General features: G+C 41.5%; 1 protein-coding gene across 5 annotated transcripts in view; it reads right to left on the bottom strand.

Moving 5' to 3' along the window:
- LOC103279643 (heparan-alpha-glucosaminide N-acetyltransferase) overlaps positions 1-18,087 on the bottom strand; it is a 258,014-nt gene that overhangs the window by 125,787 nt on the left and 114,140 nt on the right. For all 5 annotated transcript variants that reach the window (XM_062975853.1, XM_062975850.1, XM_062975851.1 and 2 more), the window contains 3 exons: positions 17,058-17,134; positions 14,838-14,868; positions 8,276-8,436 (listed from right to left, as the gene is read on the bottom strand). In XM_062975853.1, coding sequence (XP_062831923.1) covers positions 8,276-8,436; positions 14,838-14,868; positions 17,058-17,118 — 253 coding nt within the window. In that variant the 5' untranslated portion in view covers positions 17,119-17,134. The remainder of the gene's footprint in view (positions 1-8,275; positions 8,437-14,837; positions 14,869-17,057; positions 17,135-18,087) is intronic.

The raw sequence follows: 18,087 nt of genomic DNA on the forward strand, positions 1-18,087 counted from the left end.
TGACCTTCTTGGATGACTTCAGCCTCTCGGACCTTGGACCCTGGACTTGGAACTTGACTCGGCTTTGCTCTTTGCTATCAAATTGTGGTTTGGCATCATCCTCTATTTGGTGGCTGCCTGACTGCTCATCCCAACTCCGGACCGGCTTGACGACGCTTTCTCGCTCTGCTCCTTTAACTCCTGGCTTGGCGTTTGCTTCTACAATAGCTTGGTGCTGCTGGCTTATCCTGACTCCGGACCGGCTCGACGACGCTTTCCTGCTCCGCTCCTTTAATTCCTGGTTTGGCGTGTGTTCCTGAAGCGGTTGCTGCGGGCTTGCCGGCATCTCGCTGTTCCGCTGGCTTGTTTGCTCTTAACTGAGAGTCCTTTAGCCCAGTTTGGGCGTTTGTATGGTTTTGAACTCCTTTTGAACATTTAAGTTTTGGGGAGGGTTTGTGGGCTTCAATACTGCTTGTCTTAGTTTTTGCCCTTGTTTTTCGGCCCATTGTGAACTCTTGAGTCAAGTTCTAGGACTCTAAATTTAATCCGGATTATATCTCTGGTTAATCCGGATTATTTGCCAGTCTTTGTTTTTGGGGTTTTTTCTCGCTCAATCTGCTTAATAACATTGAAAGTTAAATGTTTTAAGCCTTTTTGTGTTTGTTGAGCTATTTTTGGACATTTGCTTTAATAAACTCTGTTTTGCTCTCTTACTGGCGTCTGACTTTTGACATAAAAGGCTAGGAAAGACAAGCATGAATGATTTGGGAGACCAACTGTCAGTCAGAACAGAAAGATATTTCCAACATCATTTGCAAAACATAGTGAATACTACTGAGTAGCAAGAAGTGATGATTGTGTTATTGGAATAATGACTTCCAGGCTTTATTCCAAACCTTAAAGAAAATGCTGAATCCAAGGTGCAGAATCCCTTAAAACAGCTGGAAAAGTGTTTAGCTCCAATTAAAGAACTATTCTTTTAAAAATGGGACCTAAAATGGCATCCACATCAAGGCTATGATACACATGTTTTAAGTTAACAAATTTTTCCTTAAAAATAAGAAAGACAGCAAAGTAGAAATCCTGTGTAGACTATGCCTGTCTTCCATTCTTCAGAAAATATCAGACTTTCTGCAGTTTGAAGGAGCGCCACAGAAAAAACACTGATGATTGGAGGACATCATTGTGGGGAAGCCTTGTAAAATGTAAGTGAATGAGTATGGAAACTTTAAATGCAATGAGAAAGCATCCCTCCTCACATCATGTGTTTTACATCACTCAGCATTAACAAGGAGAGGGGGAGGAATGTGCCCCACTGCAGCGTTATGGCTATCAAGGCTTACAATACAGATCTTTCTTAAAGCCCCCATTACTAAATTCATAAGAGTCTTGATTTAAAGAAAACTGAAACTTGTATTTTCACTTATGTCTGCCTAACCACAACAGCAATGAACTGTGGAGTCAGGAGGGCAATAGTCAAGAACGTAATGCATTAAAAAGAAATTCGGATTTGAAAGCTAATATCAAAACTGCTTCATGGTTCCCAGCATTTCGAAGAGGCTATCTTGCAGTTTTGAAATGCAGAGATTGAGGCGGGGGGAAACAGAATCACAAAACATCCAATCTAAGTGCAAAGTTCTTCGTTTGCGCTCATTTCTCTTCCTTCCCTTGGGCTCCATAAAAAGAGTTGTCATTGGTTTCTGCTAGAAAATGGATGCTTCACGTAACAGCCAAAAACAGAGAAGAAAGCATTTTGATAAATAAATGATCGTGGCTGGAGAGGGGTGATGATGGTTTATGTCTCTACAACTGCTGTTGGCCTTTCCGAATATTTTCAACGCTTACAGCCATTTGCCATTGGTTGGAGTAGAAATGAGACACCTCCGGTCTGGTAATGATTGTTTCTAAAGTCCCCAGATTTGATTATTACCACTAGAAGTACCTCACTGTTTTGCCAAACTAAATTAGCGAGCCATTTCAGATGGAAGCAGAAAAGTGCTAACTGCTGGGTGTTATGATGCAAGCAGTCCAAGCTGCTCAGGTTTTAATAGACAATTGCTAGCAGTTTTGCTGGTAAAAGCAAAGCTGTAATTGGGAAGGCAAAGCTTTTAGCAAAACAAACAGAAATGTCACTATTGTTTCCAATGCAGAAAACCATGGATGGGAACAATCAAAATGTGATGTGTACATACAAGCATTCCTCTGCTCTGTCTGCTCTGTCTGCGAAGTTTCTTGTGGAAGCAGTTGTTTGACTTCAGCTCTCATAATCCTTCCCTGCTGGTGATGTTGGTGGGAGCTGCCTCCAAAAACTTCTGGAGTTTTTGGATGTAGTTGCCCATCCCTGCCATGAATGCTATTTCTTGCAAATAGATTGCACAATTTTTTTTTAAAAAAAAACAATCCATCATTAATAAGATGCCTGGATAGGAACTTGGAGGCCTCTCAGGCAATTTTTCTCACTGAGCTGCATTGACTTTACTGTATGCTGCAATTATTTACTTCCTGGTGGAAGAAAGAACAGTATAAGAGCACTTAAGGCGGCCAAAATCAAAACTCCACCACCTCATCTGATCTGTCCCTTTAACAAACTTTTGCTTTTCAGAAATTTGCAGGTGAGGCTTTTGTGTCTATCTAATATTTTGACCTCTCAAGTACTGTATTTGAAACCATTATTAAAAGGAAAGAGTTCTGTTCCCAAGACAGCAACTGTCTGCACAGTAAACTTAACAGTTGTGCTGATTCTGACGTTGAACCTTAGATTATACATATTCAGAGGAGAACAGATAGAAAGATTTGTGTAACTGACTATACTGCTATTTCTGCCACATTACAAATTGTTCTTAGAAACCTCTCTGCCATTTTTAAAGAAACTCCTCTGCCATTTCTCATCTTCTTGTCTCCTCCTCACTCCTTCTATATTGGAAATAAGAATATACAGTAGTCTCACTTATCCAACATAAACGGGCCGGCAGAATATTGGATAAGCGAATATATTGGATAATAAGGAGGGATTAAGGAAAAGCCTATTAAACATCAAATTAGGTTATGATTATACTAATTAAGCACCAAAATATCATGCAAATTTGACAGAAAAAGTAGTTCAATACGCAGTAATGCTATATAGTAATTACTTTATTTACGAATTTAGCACCAAAATATCACGATGTATTGAAAACGTTGACTACAAAAATGCGTTGGATAATCCGGAACGTTGGATAAGAGAGTGTTGGATAAGTGAGACTCTACTGTAGTTGGAACAAGATCTCGAGCAGAATGGAATTGAATTACCTTTGTCTTCAGGAGCACAGGGGGCATTCAGTTCAGTTTTTATTGAAACTCTATTTGGTTTATTAACAGAATTGTAGGCTCAAATACCCTAAAGCAGTGGTTCTCAACCTGTGGGTCCCCAGGTATTTTGGCCTACAACTCCCAGAAATCCCGGCCAGTTTACCAGCTGTTAAGATTTCTGGCAGTTGAAGGCCAAAGGCACCAGATCCCATTTGATCTTCAAAGTTAAGCAAGGCCAGTCCTGGTTACTCTTCTTGAATGACAGGGGACTGTAGTTTAGTGAGACACCATCACTCTTTGACAGGAAGGCTGTATAAATGAATCTCCATTGATTCCATAGCATTGGGCTACAGCAGTTAAAGTAGTGTCAAACTGAATTAATTCTGCAGTGTAGAATAGAGAAAGACAATAACAAATCTGCTTTGAATATCTCTTGCCATAAAAACTCAGTGTTAAGACCACCATAGGTCAGAGCCACTTTGAATGCGCATAACAACAATCAGTGGCTATATTAGCTTTTCTGACTCATAGAACTGTGATCCCTTCTTGTAGAACTACCTATAAGAAGGTAATTCTCAGGACTGATACACCAAAAATAAAGGGGGGGGGGGCGTGGAGTTACTCAAGTTCAGTACTAACTACAGCACAATACACCAAAGAAGTAATTTTAAAAAAACTATCTTTAACCAACCAGGTTTCCTGGATTATTTTACTAAGTCTGACAGCAAAAGCACATATTGCTGTTTTATTGAAGCAAAAAAAAAAAAAAAAAAAGCAACCTTCTGTCTATACCACTCTATTGGGTCTATTTTCCATGGAGTGGGATACAGGACATCAATAGCCAGATGTACTAACTCCAGCATAAGCTAGACAAAAAAGGAAAAGCAGAGATTGAGTTGGCACTGGAATGCACATCTGAGCTTGGATGTCTGTCAGCACTGTATAACTATCAATGCCATGTACATTTTGATTCATATTCCCATCCTCAGCTACTGCAGATAGTCAATGTAAATGAAATGCTCTACCAGTTTAACGGCCATCAGTTTGTCCAACTAATTTTTTGGGGATGGAAGATCAAACTACATGCATAGAATACTATAAGGGTAATGGGACACTTTCTCCTGTGGGTAGCTAAGAACATGAAGCCACTCAGAAAATGCTACAGACATGACATGAGAAGCTCTGTAGATAACAAATGGGTACTAACACAGTCTCTCTGTGTATATATGCCTTCAAGTTGCCTGTAGACTTATGGCATAGGGTTTTTCTTATGCAAGGAATTTCATAGGGTTTTTCTTATGCAAGGAATACTCAAAGACGTTTTTGCTAGTTTCTTCCTCTGGAATAAGGAGCCCCGGTGGCGAAGTGTGTTAAAGCTCTGAGCTGCTGAACTTGCAGACCGAAAGGTCCCAGGTTCAAATCCCGGGAGCGGAGTGAGTGCCCGCTATTAGCTCCAGCTTCTGCCAACCTGGCAGTTCGAAAACATGCCAATGTGAGTAGATCAATAGGTACCGCTTCAGCGGGAAGGTAACGGTGCTCCATGCAGTCATGCCAGCCACATGACCTTGGAGGTGTCTACGGACAATGCCGGCTCTTCAGCTTAGAAATGGAGATGAGCACCAACCCCCAGAGTCAGACATGACTGGACTTAATGTCAGGGGAAACCTTTACCTTTACCTCCTCTGGAATACAACTTAAAGCACCAACAATTCCTTGGTGATCTCCCAAGTACTAACCAGAGCTGACCTTGCTTAGCTTCCAATAGCAGTCTGGATCTAGTGCCTTTAGGGCAGTGGTTCTCAATCCATGAGTCCCCAGATGTTTTGACCTTCAACTCCCAAAAATCCTAACAGCTGGTTAACTGGCTGGGATTTCTGGAAGTTGTAGGCCAGAACGCCTGGGGAGCCACAGGTTCAGAATCAGTGCCTTAGGGTATTTAGGTCATTACCTATGGAGGCCTAAGGATTGCCAAAACCCTGTCCTTCTGTCCAAGTTGAGGTTATGAGGAGTTTAGAAGGTACTGTGCTCTTGACTCAGGGTCCTTTCTGACTACACATTTATAATGGTATACTCAATTATAATTGCCATGTCTACATCCTGCGGCTTGTATTTATTTATTTATTTACAGTATTTATATTCCATCCTTCTCACTACGAAGAGAACTCAGGGCAGATTACAATGTACACATACATGCAGGGCTGGTCCAAAGAGGAGGCCACTGAGGCAGCCGCTTCGGGTGCATGGTCCCCGGGGGCACCGTGGAGGTTCCCCCCTCCCCCGGCGGGAACCATGGGCTCACTCGCTGCCGAACAGGAAGGCCTGTTCGGTGGCGAGTGAGCTCTGCTGCTGCAGCCTGGCCACCTGGGCAAAGCCAGCCGGGCCAGGGCGCGTGGGGCGGGAGGCGGGGCCCCATCTATGCGGTGCCCCACCTCCTGCCTCGCGCACCCTGGCCCCGCCTCCCATGCTGTGTGAGAAGCGGGGTCAGGGCGAGCAGCGCGCGAAGCGGGGCCAGGGTTGGCCCTGCCTCCCGTGCCGCTCACCCTCGCTCAGTCAGCCTGGCCCAGCAGGCCAGGCTGCAGCGGGAGTCCCTCCAGGCTGCGGTCGCCGTGGCCTGTAGGGACTTTCCCGCTGCTTCCTGATCAGCTGGCCTGGACCAGGGTGCGTGGGGCGGGAGAGGGGCCCTCGTCTGGGCGGAGCCCCGCCTCCCATCCCACGTGCCCTGACCCCGCCTCCCATGCTGCGTGAGAGGCAGGGTCAGGGCAAGCAGCGCGGTAGGCGGGGCCACGGCGTGGGAAGCAGGGCCAGGTCTGGCCATGCCCCGCCTCCCGCGGTGCATGGCCACGCCTCCCACAGCACGGGGGCGCAATTTTTCCCCCCGCTTAATAATTATAATTATCTCGGGCCGGCCCTGCATACATGGCAAACATTCAATGCCATGTGAACTAAGAGACAGAGACACAGAGGCAATTTAACATTCTCCAGCTTCAGCTCACTGAGGGTTTGCTCTATTCCGGCCACAGGGGGAGCAGCTGCTTCATCATCCACTGTGACACTGAGTCCTTGATGGATACTTCCTCATTCCAAACACTGCTGGATGTTTTTATGATGTCGTAAATTAGTTAAATTAAACTCCCCGCATAAGCGGTACCCAAATTTCCTACTTGATAGATGCAACTATCTTTCGGGTTGCTTAGGTCAACAACGAGGAGGGCTATTTTTTAATAGTCGGATGTTCACTCCAACATGGGCTGGCTTCGAACTCATGACCTCTTGGTCATAGTGATTTATTGCAGGTGGCTACTAACCAGCTGCACCACAGCCCAGCCCAGTTCTCTATCAGCTGAGATTATTTCATTTCCTGTTGGAAAAAGAAATGGTGGTTCAGACTGAGAAACTCCCATGCCTCATCCCTCTTGCTGTTGGTTCCTACTGTCCTTTCTGCTTCATATAATGTAATGGATGAAACTTCTTAGCTCATCTCAAGTGATAAATGGTCTTGGAGGGTCCAAGTTGGTCGAAGTAATTTGGTCAAAGATGCTAAAGTTCTCTGGCCAAGAATTTTAAGCATCTCCTTAAACTTCTATTACAGATGGAGCCATAGCTATTAAAGTGAATCACAGCAGCGTTGTTGTGTATTTGAAAAGGTCCTTTAGAACTATAAGGACCTTTAAGATGGCCTTGTTGTCCTTCTTACTCCTGTATTGGAGTATTCCCTTAGTGAGGCTTTTATTCTACCTAAATAAATATGGTGGTAAATAGATACTTTTCATTAGAATTGTGTCCTTAAAGGAGGGCTTAAATCTCCCTAATATATGTGCTGCAGTTCAGTGAAAACTTGGGGGGGGGGGGGGAGGGTTCAATTTGCATTTAGTTCATTTAAAACCCAGATGTAGTTGTATCTAGTTTGGCCAGTATAACTGGGGACCTTATCACATAAACAATTTCTAATGCTAAATTGGTATACATCTTGTAGTTTTTTTAGGATTGGATGTATATACTGTATTCACAAGGGATGCATACAAACCCTGTCACACATTTTTCTTACGTTTTGAAATTAAACCCATCACACTTTCCCCAATCCATTTGAATGCCTCTCTACATCATTGTGGCCTTTTAAAAAAAGGTTTCTAAGATTGCGCGGTGACATAGCCTGGAAGTTTTAAACAACCGTTCTTGCAAGATTTTAGAAGATCTTGCGTCTGCACAGAAATAGATTTCCTTGATCGCTACCCTTTGGTGCAAATGGGCAAGTCCTGGTGTCTTTTTTACAGATCCAGTGGAGGGAAGAAATTGCTCAGATTTCAGTGAAAATAAAGAAGAAAGGTAAACCAGTAATTCCTGTTTTGATAATACCACAAGTCTTTCCACAGCAATCACCAAAAGAGAAATGGCGTCTGTATCTCTCATGAAGACTCCTGGGATCAGCAGAATCTGCCCCCCAGACATGCCCGCAATAGAGAGGTCACAGCATATCTGACGGGGTGCATACTGATTTTACAATCACATGTAAAAACAGCACCTCATAATCATATTAAATCAAAAAACATGATTAGGATCCATACACAGTTACTCCATTTCTGAGACTGTTTGATTCCAATAGATTGCTGACGGAATGGGACACACATCATGTGAGAGGACCCATTTGGAATTGCAGGCAAAGGGTCTCATAAATGGAGTATAACACAATGTGATAAGATCCTAAATTGTGTTTTCTCCCCTGACAGCTATGGGACAGATAATTGACTATCCTCTCTCAAAATCACATTTAGTTTTAAAAACATAGGGCCTGTGTGTAGAAAAGTTATACTATGGACTACAACTCCCAGAGGCCATGCTGTTGGGTATTTAGGGACACATAGTTCAAATAACTTTTTCAAAACTCTAGGCAGGGGAGATATACTGTAATGCAGTTTCACTTTTCTCCATTGCAAAGGAAGTGCTAGTGCTCTTAATGGTTAAACAACAAACACTATTAAACAATTAATAGCAGAAAATAAATTATACTTACATGGACCATCTGCTGGTCCGTAGTTAAGGAAGCAGAACCCTATCACTAGTAAGATCATGGTCCTCCAAGTCAGTTTACGAAAGAGTTGGATACGACTCACTCCTCTTTTCATCATTGCATAGAAAGCCAGTGCTACTGATGTGCCGATGATGAAAACAAACCTAAGCATCAAAGAGATTTAAAAACCTGGCTCAGATAGAATGCTCATTAACTTTCCTTTTAAGTTTTTGATTCAAATCCATGGAAGACCACATGCAGTAAAATGTTTAATGCTCTGAATGCCATGCTTGTAAGGAAGTACATTTCTCTCCAGGAAAAGAGCCATTGTGATGTAATGGTTTGAGCATTGGGCTATGATTCTTGAGAATAGGGTTTGAATCCCATTTAGCCATGAAAACCCACTGAGTGACCTTGCAGAAGTCACACTTTCTTGGCCTCAGAGGAAGGCAGACACACTCTGAACATATCTTGCCAAGAAAACCCTATGAGAGCTTCACCTTAGGGTTGCCAGAAGTCAGAAACAACTTGAAGGCAAAACAATAACAAAATTTCCCCTTGACAAATAGATAAGAATCCATTAGTAAATGTCTGACTCTGGGGATTGGTACTCATCTCCATTTCTAAACCGAAGAGTTGCCATTGTCCGTAGACACTAGACACCTCCAAGGTCATGTGGCCGGCATGACTGCATGGAGTGCTGTTACTTTCCTGCTGGAGTAGTACCTATTGATCTACCCACATTTGCTTGCTTTCAAACTGCTAGGTTGGCAGAAGTTGGAGCTGACAGTGGGTGCTCACTCTGCTCCCTGGATTTGTACTGTCAACCTTTCTGTCAGCAAGTACAACAGCTCAGTGGTTTAATCCGCTGCGCCACCAGGGGCTCCAAAAATGCATTATGTGAGAGAATTTCACCTCATGTATCTAAAAAGATGGTAGTGGTTGTGGATATAATTTTATTGAATCACAGTTGCCAGTGTTCCTCACAACCAGCTATGCTTGTTAGGGCCAACCAACTCAATAACAATGGCATGGTGGCATCATCCCTTTTCTGCATTTATCAGCCAGTATGGTTCAGTGGTTTAAGTGTTGGACTAGAACTATGAAACAGTATGAATCTTGGCTCAATCACTGAATCCTCCTGGGTGGCTTTGGACAAGTCATACTCTGAAAACAATGATAAACCTCCTCTGATTAAATCTTACCAAGAACCTCTGTGATAGGGCCACCATAAATCAAAGATGCCCTTGAAGGATTACAGTGGAGATGCAACCTTGTATGTTGCAGAGTGAAGAGCAGAAGTAAAATACTGTAGCTTCCCCAACTACCTTGGGGTAGTGAACCCCCTACTTCTCCTTGGGGCATGCCAATTCCAATGGGAAGTTTTAAGTGTGAGCAGGATTTTTTAAAAATGCAATCATGAATGATAGATGAAATAGACATGGGAGTGGCAGAGCAGTTGGCTTTAGCCTCCATATACACAAAATTAATTACAGAAGAGACTGAGAATGTTTTGATTTCCAAAGGGAACCCAAGTCTAAAGAGTGGTTTCCCCTTGCATTAATTATTCTGAATGTTGCAGAGCACACTTTTATTACTTCCTTTCTATGAAAGGTATTTTAATATGTGCATCCCTGAGATCCTTTGGTAGAGAAGACATAAATATTTTAATAAATAAATAATGTATGACAAATCATAATATTTGGGTTCCTATAATACATTAAGCCAAACAAAAATAGTTTTTGGCTTTATTCCTACCATTAAGAAGTGGGGATTTCCATGATAAATTGGGTAATATGTAATGACAATTGAATATTCTATTAATTCAAAGTGAAAATGTAATCAGGGCTCGGGGGGCAAATGGTGCCCCTCCCCAAAGTCAATTCATGTAATCCCCAAAGCCAATCCAATTAGTTTGCTGCCGGTGGCATAAAATTCGACAAATCTCTCTCACCCTTCCTGACAAAAAGTCAGATAGCTAATTGTCTTTTGCTGCCTCACTTTGTTGAATGGTAAGGCTAGCCTTAAACATGATAGACAGATGAAAAGGTTAATATTAAAGACATGGATTTCTATATTATTTAAGATATAAACAATAGGATCTTAGGAGATTTTAATTAACATTGACAACTGCACAGGGGGAGCAGGGCTATTTCAACCTCCCAACTCACTCTGTGGGCCACACTGATTTTGATATGTCTGAAATGATTGAATATTGCCATGTTATTGAATTTTGCCCTCTTTTCTTATTAGGGGGATGTCGGGGTGCTTGGGCAGGTTAGGGAGGCAAGTTATTTTATTTTGGGGTGGTTTTGCCAGCTTTGGCTGTAAGCCGCTCCAAGTCCCTGTTTGAAAGATAGGGCGGGGTCTAAAGTTTTTTTTTTATTTTAGGGACTATTTTTAAGCAAAAAAAATGTCCTGAACATTAACATCCTCCAATTAGAATTGTGTTGGTGTCGAAAGGCTTTGGGATGTTCTAGAGCAAGTATGGGCAAACTAAGGCCCTGGGTGCTTACCTCAGGCCCTCCATAGTTTCTGTTTTCTCAGCATATGGACATGATAGTCCTCCACATCCTTATGAAAAAAGGATGGGGGAGGAAGGCACACAGCAGCTGAGAGCTATCTGGAGCACTCTCAGCCATCACATGTCTCGTCCTCCTCCTGACATAAGGACTGTGTGAGTGGCTCTGTCCTTATGCTAAGAGGATGGCCTGAGAAAGGCACAAAATGACTAAGAGCCCTCCAGAATGCTTTCGGTTGACACCTGTCTCGCCCTTCTACCAACATAATGCCAAGAGGACAGCTCAAAGATTGTAGGAGCAGGATTGGGCAGTCGTCGCATGTCTCATTTTCCTCCCAGCACAAGGATGGGCTGAGCATCCCCATCCTTATGCGAGGAGGACAATTTGAAGATGGCATGGGCCCTGCCCTGCCTCAGTCTCTCTCGGCCCTGCCCCCTCCCATGCCCATCCCACCCAACATGTACCTGGCCGCCCTCTCTCCCGACCCGGTTCTCTCAGCCAGGCTCACAATGCAGCCCCAAGACAAAAACGTTTGCCCATGCCTTTCTAGAGGGTTTTAGAGGGCATACTTGGGGTTCCCAAAGGGCTGTATGTGTCCCTTGGCCAGATTTTGCTGCATATTTTAATCACTGTTAAAATCAAGAAACAATTCAACTAAATGATGGTACTTTAAAGAAATGTCTTATAAAAAGAATGTTCTGAAAAATCAAGTATTGTCCAGCAACATAGCATGAAGACCCAAGACAATTGCAAACTTGCTAATATAGGATGTGGCCAGGAAAACAGTCCATAGGGGGAAAGACATTTTTTAAAAAAGAAAATGCCAAATGTGCAGATCTGTCATTCTTTGCCTTAATGGGCACTTACAAATGTGCAACTTGCCAAAGATCTTCCTCCACAATATGATTGTGGTTATAAAACGAACAGCATGGTCAATAACATGATCTAATCTGATTGAAGGGGCCAGTAAGAAAATTATTACCCACTTTACAACCCATTAACATCAAACCTACATTACAGGAATGCACACATGCTAGATTAAAAACTTGCTTACTTAAAGCAAGGGGTCTAAATAAACTCCATTATTTGTGGGGTTTTATTGCAGAAGCAAAAATGAATACCCCCCTTGATGACTGGGCCAAAATGCAGAAGGGGATATGATGCTGATGAGTTGCTGAGTTCGAGGATTTGACAGTCATAGACAGATATTGGGGCGAATATAAAACCAAGAGACTATTTAGATTTATAGCTTGTACCTTAGGTTTGACAGACTAATAGAGATGGAAGAATATGGTACCAAGGAAATTCAAACATCTTGAAGGTTACTAGATCTTAAGAATGAGAACCTAAATAGGAACAATTTTGAAACAGAGCTTGGTTCCTAAACCCTTTTAAGGCAATTATCAGGCAACTTTGGAAGTCATCAAAATTGGACTCTTTGGTTGCATTTGTTGTGCCTTGAAAGGTATTTTGTTGCTGTGTGCCTTCAAGTCATTTCAGACTTATGACAACCCTACGACAAACCTATAATGGGGTTTTCTTGGAAAGATTTATTAAGAGAAGTTTTCTATTGCCATCCTTTGAGACTGAGAGAGTGTAACTGACCCAAGATTACATGCCTGAGCTGAGATTTGAACCCTCTTCTTTCAAAGTCCTAATCCTACACCCAAATCACTAAACCATGATGCTTGAACGTGAAATTTATTACCAATATAACTGCTAATATAGCAAAGTCTAACAAAATATGTGATTTTAATAATAAATTTCAGGACCAGGAATCATTTGTAAATCATACAGCACTGATGGTGAAATTCACACTGATTTTATCATTATTATTTCAACAAGTAAAAAGCAGTTTTGAAAAGGAACTGCTGTTTTACAATATGACCCATCAATTGAATGAGCCAAGTGGTCCAGACCAGGGCTTCTTAAACTGTTGGTTCTAACCCCAGATAGGGTCCCCTTAGCTCAATGCTGTAATCCTGATTTTTTTTCTGAACATCACCTATTGCATGGATCTATTGTGCAGTGTTCACAGCAGACTCTGCAGATGATGCTTCAGCTGAACTTCATTAAAAAGAAAGTTAGCCTGTTTAGCAAGCCTTGCAAATGCTGGTTTGTTACCAGTAAATAGGTTCTTATACCTATTTTAGATATACCAGGGGAACGCAAATTTTTATCAGGACAAAAGAGGTCCCAAGTGGAAAAAGTTTAAGAAGTTCTGATCTAGACCAAAGGTGCTTCTGGATGCAAGGCTTCTAAAACAGGCAGCAAAAGAAGTCAGACAGCTATGTTGGCCTTTGAGCTTTTACCACTTTTTCTGATATGGAAAATAATGGTGAAAGCTATGGGGGAATATAGAATTAAAGATGTTGTTAACTGGGCACTCTATAAGATTCTTAAAATATATATTTAAATACCAAAAGTTAGAACAATCCAGTCCTTGGGGCTGGCACATAGGCTGCATCCCTCATCTGACAGGCAACTGCTTCGGAATCTACTATGAGCTCGTCTTCTATTCCATGGCAATGGCATTGGCAAACATTCTAGGGTCCCTTTAGCGAAGCAAGATAGACGCTTTTGAACTCTGGTGCTGGAGGAAAATCCTGAGAGTGCCTTGGACCGCAAGAAGATCCAACCAGTCCATAGTCCAGGAAATAATGCCTGGCTGCTGACTGGAGGGAAGGATATTAGAGGCAAAGTTGAAGTATTTTGGGCACATCATGAGGAGACAGGAAAGCTTGAAAAATATCACGATGCTGGGGAAAATGGAAGGAAAAAGGAAGAGAGGCTGACCAAGGGCAAGATGGATGGAAGGGATCCTTGAAGTGACTGGGTTGACCTTGAAGGAACTGGGGGCGGTGACGGCCGACAGTAAGCTCTGGCGTGGACTGGTCCATGAGGTCACGAAGAGTCGGAAACGACTAAATGACTGAGCAGCAGCAGCATAGCAACTCAGTGGAGTGAATCAAGCAATTTCATCTCTATCAAAGTCTGTTTGGCTTCCCTCAACAAAGAAGTCTTGACCAACAGGTTTTGTGGATGCTATGTGCTCTATTTCTGGCTTATAATAATAATAATAAAAAAACTTTATTTATATACCGCCCTATCTCCCGGATGGGACTCAGGGCAGTTTTCCAATTATAAAAACAACACAAACATTACATAGCAACATAATAACACATTATTAAGCAATGTAAAATAATACAATTATAGCAATAAATAACACTTCCATGACCTGATCAAGGGGACAGGAACCATAAACCCAATATATTAAAATATATCATTTTAGGCTAGAGAAATCTTGTGCAACATATTCAGGCCTAAAAATCAGCGGTATTCCAATGTAATTACTCAAAAACCTGCCAACACCACCAGGTCTTCAGTTCCTTTCGGAAATTGGATAATGTAGGGGATTGCCTGATCTCTTTTGGCAGCACATTCCAGAGCCGGGGGGCCACTGCCGAGAAGGCTCGTTCCCTCGTCCCCACCAGCCGCACTTGAGACAAACCTATCACAAAATGTTCTTGGTAAGTTTTGTTCACAAGAAGTCTGCCATTGCCTTTCTCTGAGGTTGAGGGAATGATTAGCTTAAGATCATCCAGTTGGTTTCATGGTCAAGTGGGAATTCAAATCTTTGTCTCCAGAGTTGTAGTTCAATGCTCAAACCACTACACCATGCTGGCTAATTGTTACTTTGTTTATTGGATGTACCTTAGTGTGTGTTGACTATAGTGATAGTTTGATGGTGTGTAGAAGACTACTGACGTTTTGGGGCAGGTTCAAATAAGCATGCAAGTACATCTTCAAGTGAGGACTTGCATGTGTGAATGATTACCTCTTTCACGTTATCTAACATTTTTAAAAATTACAATACTTGTCTGACAATCTCTATGCTCAGTTACAGATCAGCAAGTATATGTGTTAACTGTATGTGATAATTAATGGAAGTACATGAATGTATGAACTTTTTCTAAGAACTAATAAGATCAAGTATCTAAGAATCAAAAGGAAATAATTTTAGTGAACTTTTGATAGCTTACCATGGCATGACCAGATCTGCAACTGTCAGTCCTACAATTAAAAAATATTGAAAGGTTTAAAGTGTTCATCATTCCCAAATACAGTTTACAAATGAATGTAGTGGCTAAACTAAGATATAAGCCAATTTCAAGAAACCTACAGCCAGGCATGTAGCCAGGAGAGGGGGGGCGGGGCGCTTGAGGGGCTTCAGCACCCCCCCCCCCAAATTCTCAGGATTGTCTGCAAGAATGCCTTACATTTATTATTTAAACTGTTATGTTTATTCGTATCATGATCTGATCGCCATGCTCAATATATCCCATATGCATGGGGATATTGGGATAAAAATACAAAAGGTTTGCTAGGGTAGATCCTCTCTCACTCAGACTCAGCCCCCCCCCCCCCCCCCCCCCCCGAGCCAAAATCCCAGCCACCCCCCACCCGAATCAAAATCCTGGCTACAGGCCTGCCTACAGCTCAATATCTGCCAACTGGGAGAAGGATATTCAGTTATGTATTGTATTGTCAAAGCAAAATACTAGGGAGAAGTTTTGGAAGCAAGTTTTGAAAATTTTACAGGTGATATTTGATTCATGCTTTATGTTTGATTAGGATAGCACGTATTGCATCATGGTTATATTTAAGTTATTTTGATTATAGGGTTTTCTTTCAGGCAGCAAAATCTGTTGTGCAACCATTGACTAAAATCTACTTCTAGTTTAACTTTGTAAAAATAAATTTATCCATAATTTCATTTCTAATGGATTTGAATTTAATAGCTTTGAAAGTTCACACCCTGGACACAAAGGTGACTATCATCCCACATTTGTGCCCAGTGTTTGATCACTAAAGACATACTGCCTTTATTCAATGGGAGTTCAGTTTAACCATCATAACCCATTAGAGTTAGATGCCATAGTAGCTCAATTATTTGAAAGATTTTTTGTTCACCAAAATTAACTTTTTAAAGCTCAGCAGCAAATCAGCACTGCTAGGCACATCTTCCATGAATCAATCCAAGTGTTATTATGAAGTATTACATAACATGAAGATTCATTTTTTTAAGAGCCCAACTCCATGTGACCTGTTACAGCATTGTGGCCCATACCATAGCTGTGCTGCCTTGCTTATGGACTACCAAGCCAAACACTGCCTGCTGCTAGCAACGTGTAGGAGTTTATCAGAAGTTCTATAAAATTACATATGTTGTTGTTTGCCTGCTTTTCAAAAAACAGGCAAGTCATAACTACTTGGAAGGCTATTATGAATGCTTGGTGGACAGTGTTTGATCTAATAGTTCACCAGTGGGCTTGAGCTCAAGCAAATGGTCATGCAAGTACAATATTGTCCTGATACACATGTCAGAAAATGGAAAGGACACAACATAAAGGGGAATCACCCTTGCATATTATCATAACTCCTTTTTGTGTTCAGGAACTATGCTAAACAAACGTTAGAAAGATTTATCTAACTTTGTTCCACCGTTTTGGTGGCCTTATGCCAATTGGCAGGGAAAGAGGAGCATTTCAAAAAACATTTGTTGAGCGTTGACAAGTTGTAAGAGGAGATCCACCAAACCAATACTCTCATGAGTGATGCTGGACTGGAAAATACATGTGGTTTTCTCAGATTAAACTGTGCATGTAATTAAAGCCTGTGTTATGAAGATGGCAGCTCAGAAGAACCGCCAATTGATTTCTGAGCTAAAATACAGAGCGAGGCAATTATTGTACTTGGCATCATGCTAATCCATTTAACTGAGAGCCCAATAACAGGAAACCATTGTTACACAATATGTAACTTGGATTTGGGCGACTGTAACATGATCTTAAAAGCTTCTCTAGCTCTCAGAAGTCAATATACTTCTTGTGAAAAGAAAGGGTCAGCAAAACGGAGCTGTTATAGACCTTGCTTAAACCTAAAGAAAATGGCCTCATAGACAATGCACTGAGACAATAAAATTAAAGAATGAACTCTAGCTAAATAAAGTAATGGTCCTCCAGTGGAAAGGCAAAACACAATTAGCATTCACATGCTTATTTTAAGATCAATATTTTTTCTGCTGATTTGCTGAAGAGGCTTTTATGAAGTTTAAGCAGAGTTCATTGTTAAATACTCTTTACCTAGAGAGGATATGGTAGTCCATCTCAATTCCTTTTTCTTTTGGAGATCAATAATGAGATTGCTGATTGGTGTAAAATTCTTGGGGTGAGGCATAGCAAAAGGAAATTGTGTCATACCATTCCATGAAGCATGCTCGAAAAACCAGTAACCACCGCCTCCACAGTTCACAAAAACCATTAGGGTAAGAGAAAATCTGAGGGAAGAAAACAAACTGTAAATAAGTAGAATAATTTCTAAAGAAGTAGCCATGTTTAGTTTACTGTGAAAAAAGGCAAGAAACTTTGTGGCATTTTAATGACTAATGTGTTTGTCAGGGCATGAGCTTTCATACATTCGATGAACTGAACTGTAGTATATAAAATTGATACCATTATCAATGGTATCTCAGCATGTATCTCGACTGTAGATTTAATGCAGTTTGACACCACTTTAACTGCCATGGCTCAATGCTATGAAATTATGGGGGTTGTAATTTGGTGAGGCACTAGCAGAGCAGACTAAAGATCTTGTAAAACTACAACTCCCAAGTAGATGCATCCTTAGTCAAAACTTAGATAATAACTTTGTAATAGTTATTTCTTAGGTATAGTCCCAAGCCCTCATCCAATTAGCTAATTATAATGATTCATACATTTTAGAATACCTCTCTGTGTTTTCCTGGTAGCCAAATGTAGCCAAAATACAATCTAAGAGGTATTAAATTTGACACACGCCCATTCTATGACAGAAGCATACTATCTTTCCATTCACCTCAGCCTCATCTCCACACTCAAAATAGTGCACAGTGGGAAGAAATATTCTTGTGAACAAATATTCATTTTTTTATGCTGTAGGGAGAAAACTACCCTAAGTATTCATCTTGATCCGTGAGGAATTGCATTCCTATCTCACAAATTCCAAGTTGGGGGCAAAAACATACTGGCTTAATACAAAAGAATTTGTGGGTTTGTTACACATGTAACAGACCTGGATTAAAGGCATTATATTTGATAAACCATCCTTTCTGGGATCCTTTCTCTTTGGACCTCTTCATACTTGCCGCTGGTGATGCTCGCCCCACATCCCGCCACCATCCAGGCTTCTCCCTCATCCCCTTCATTACACTGAGGGAAGCCTAAGCCTCAGTAGGCTGGCTGGGTTCAGGCT

This window comes from Anolis carolinensis, chromosome 3, assembly GCF_035594765.1.
Source record: "Anolis carolinensis isolate JA03-04 chromosome 3, rAnoCar3.1.pri, whole genome shotgun sequence".
Classification (NCBI taxonomy): Eukaryota; Metazoa; Chordata; class Lepidosauria; order Squamata; family Dactyloidae; genus Anolis; species Anolis carolinensis.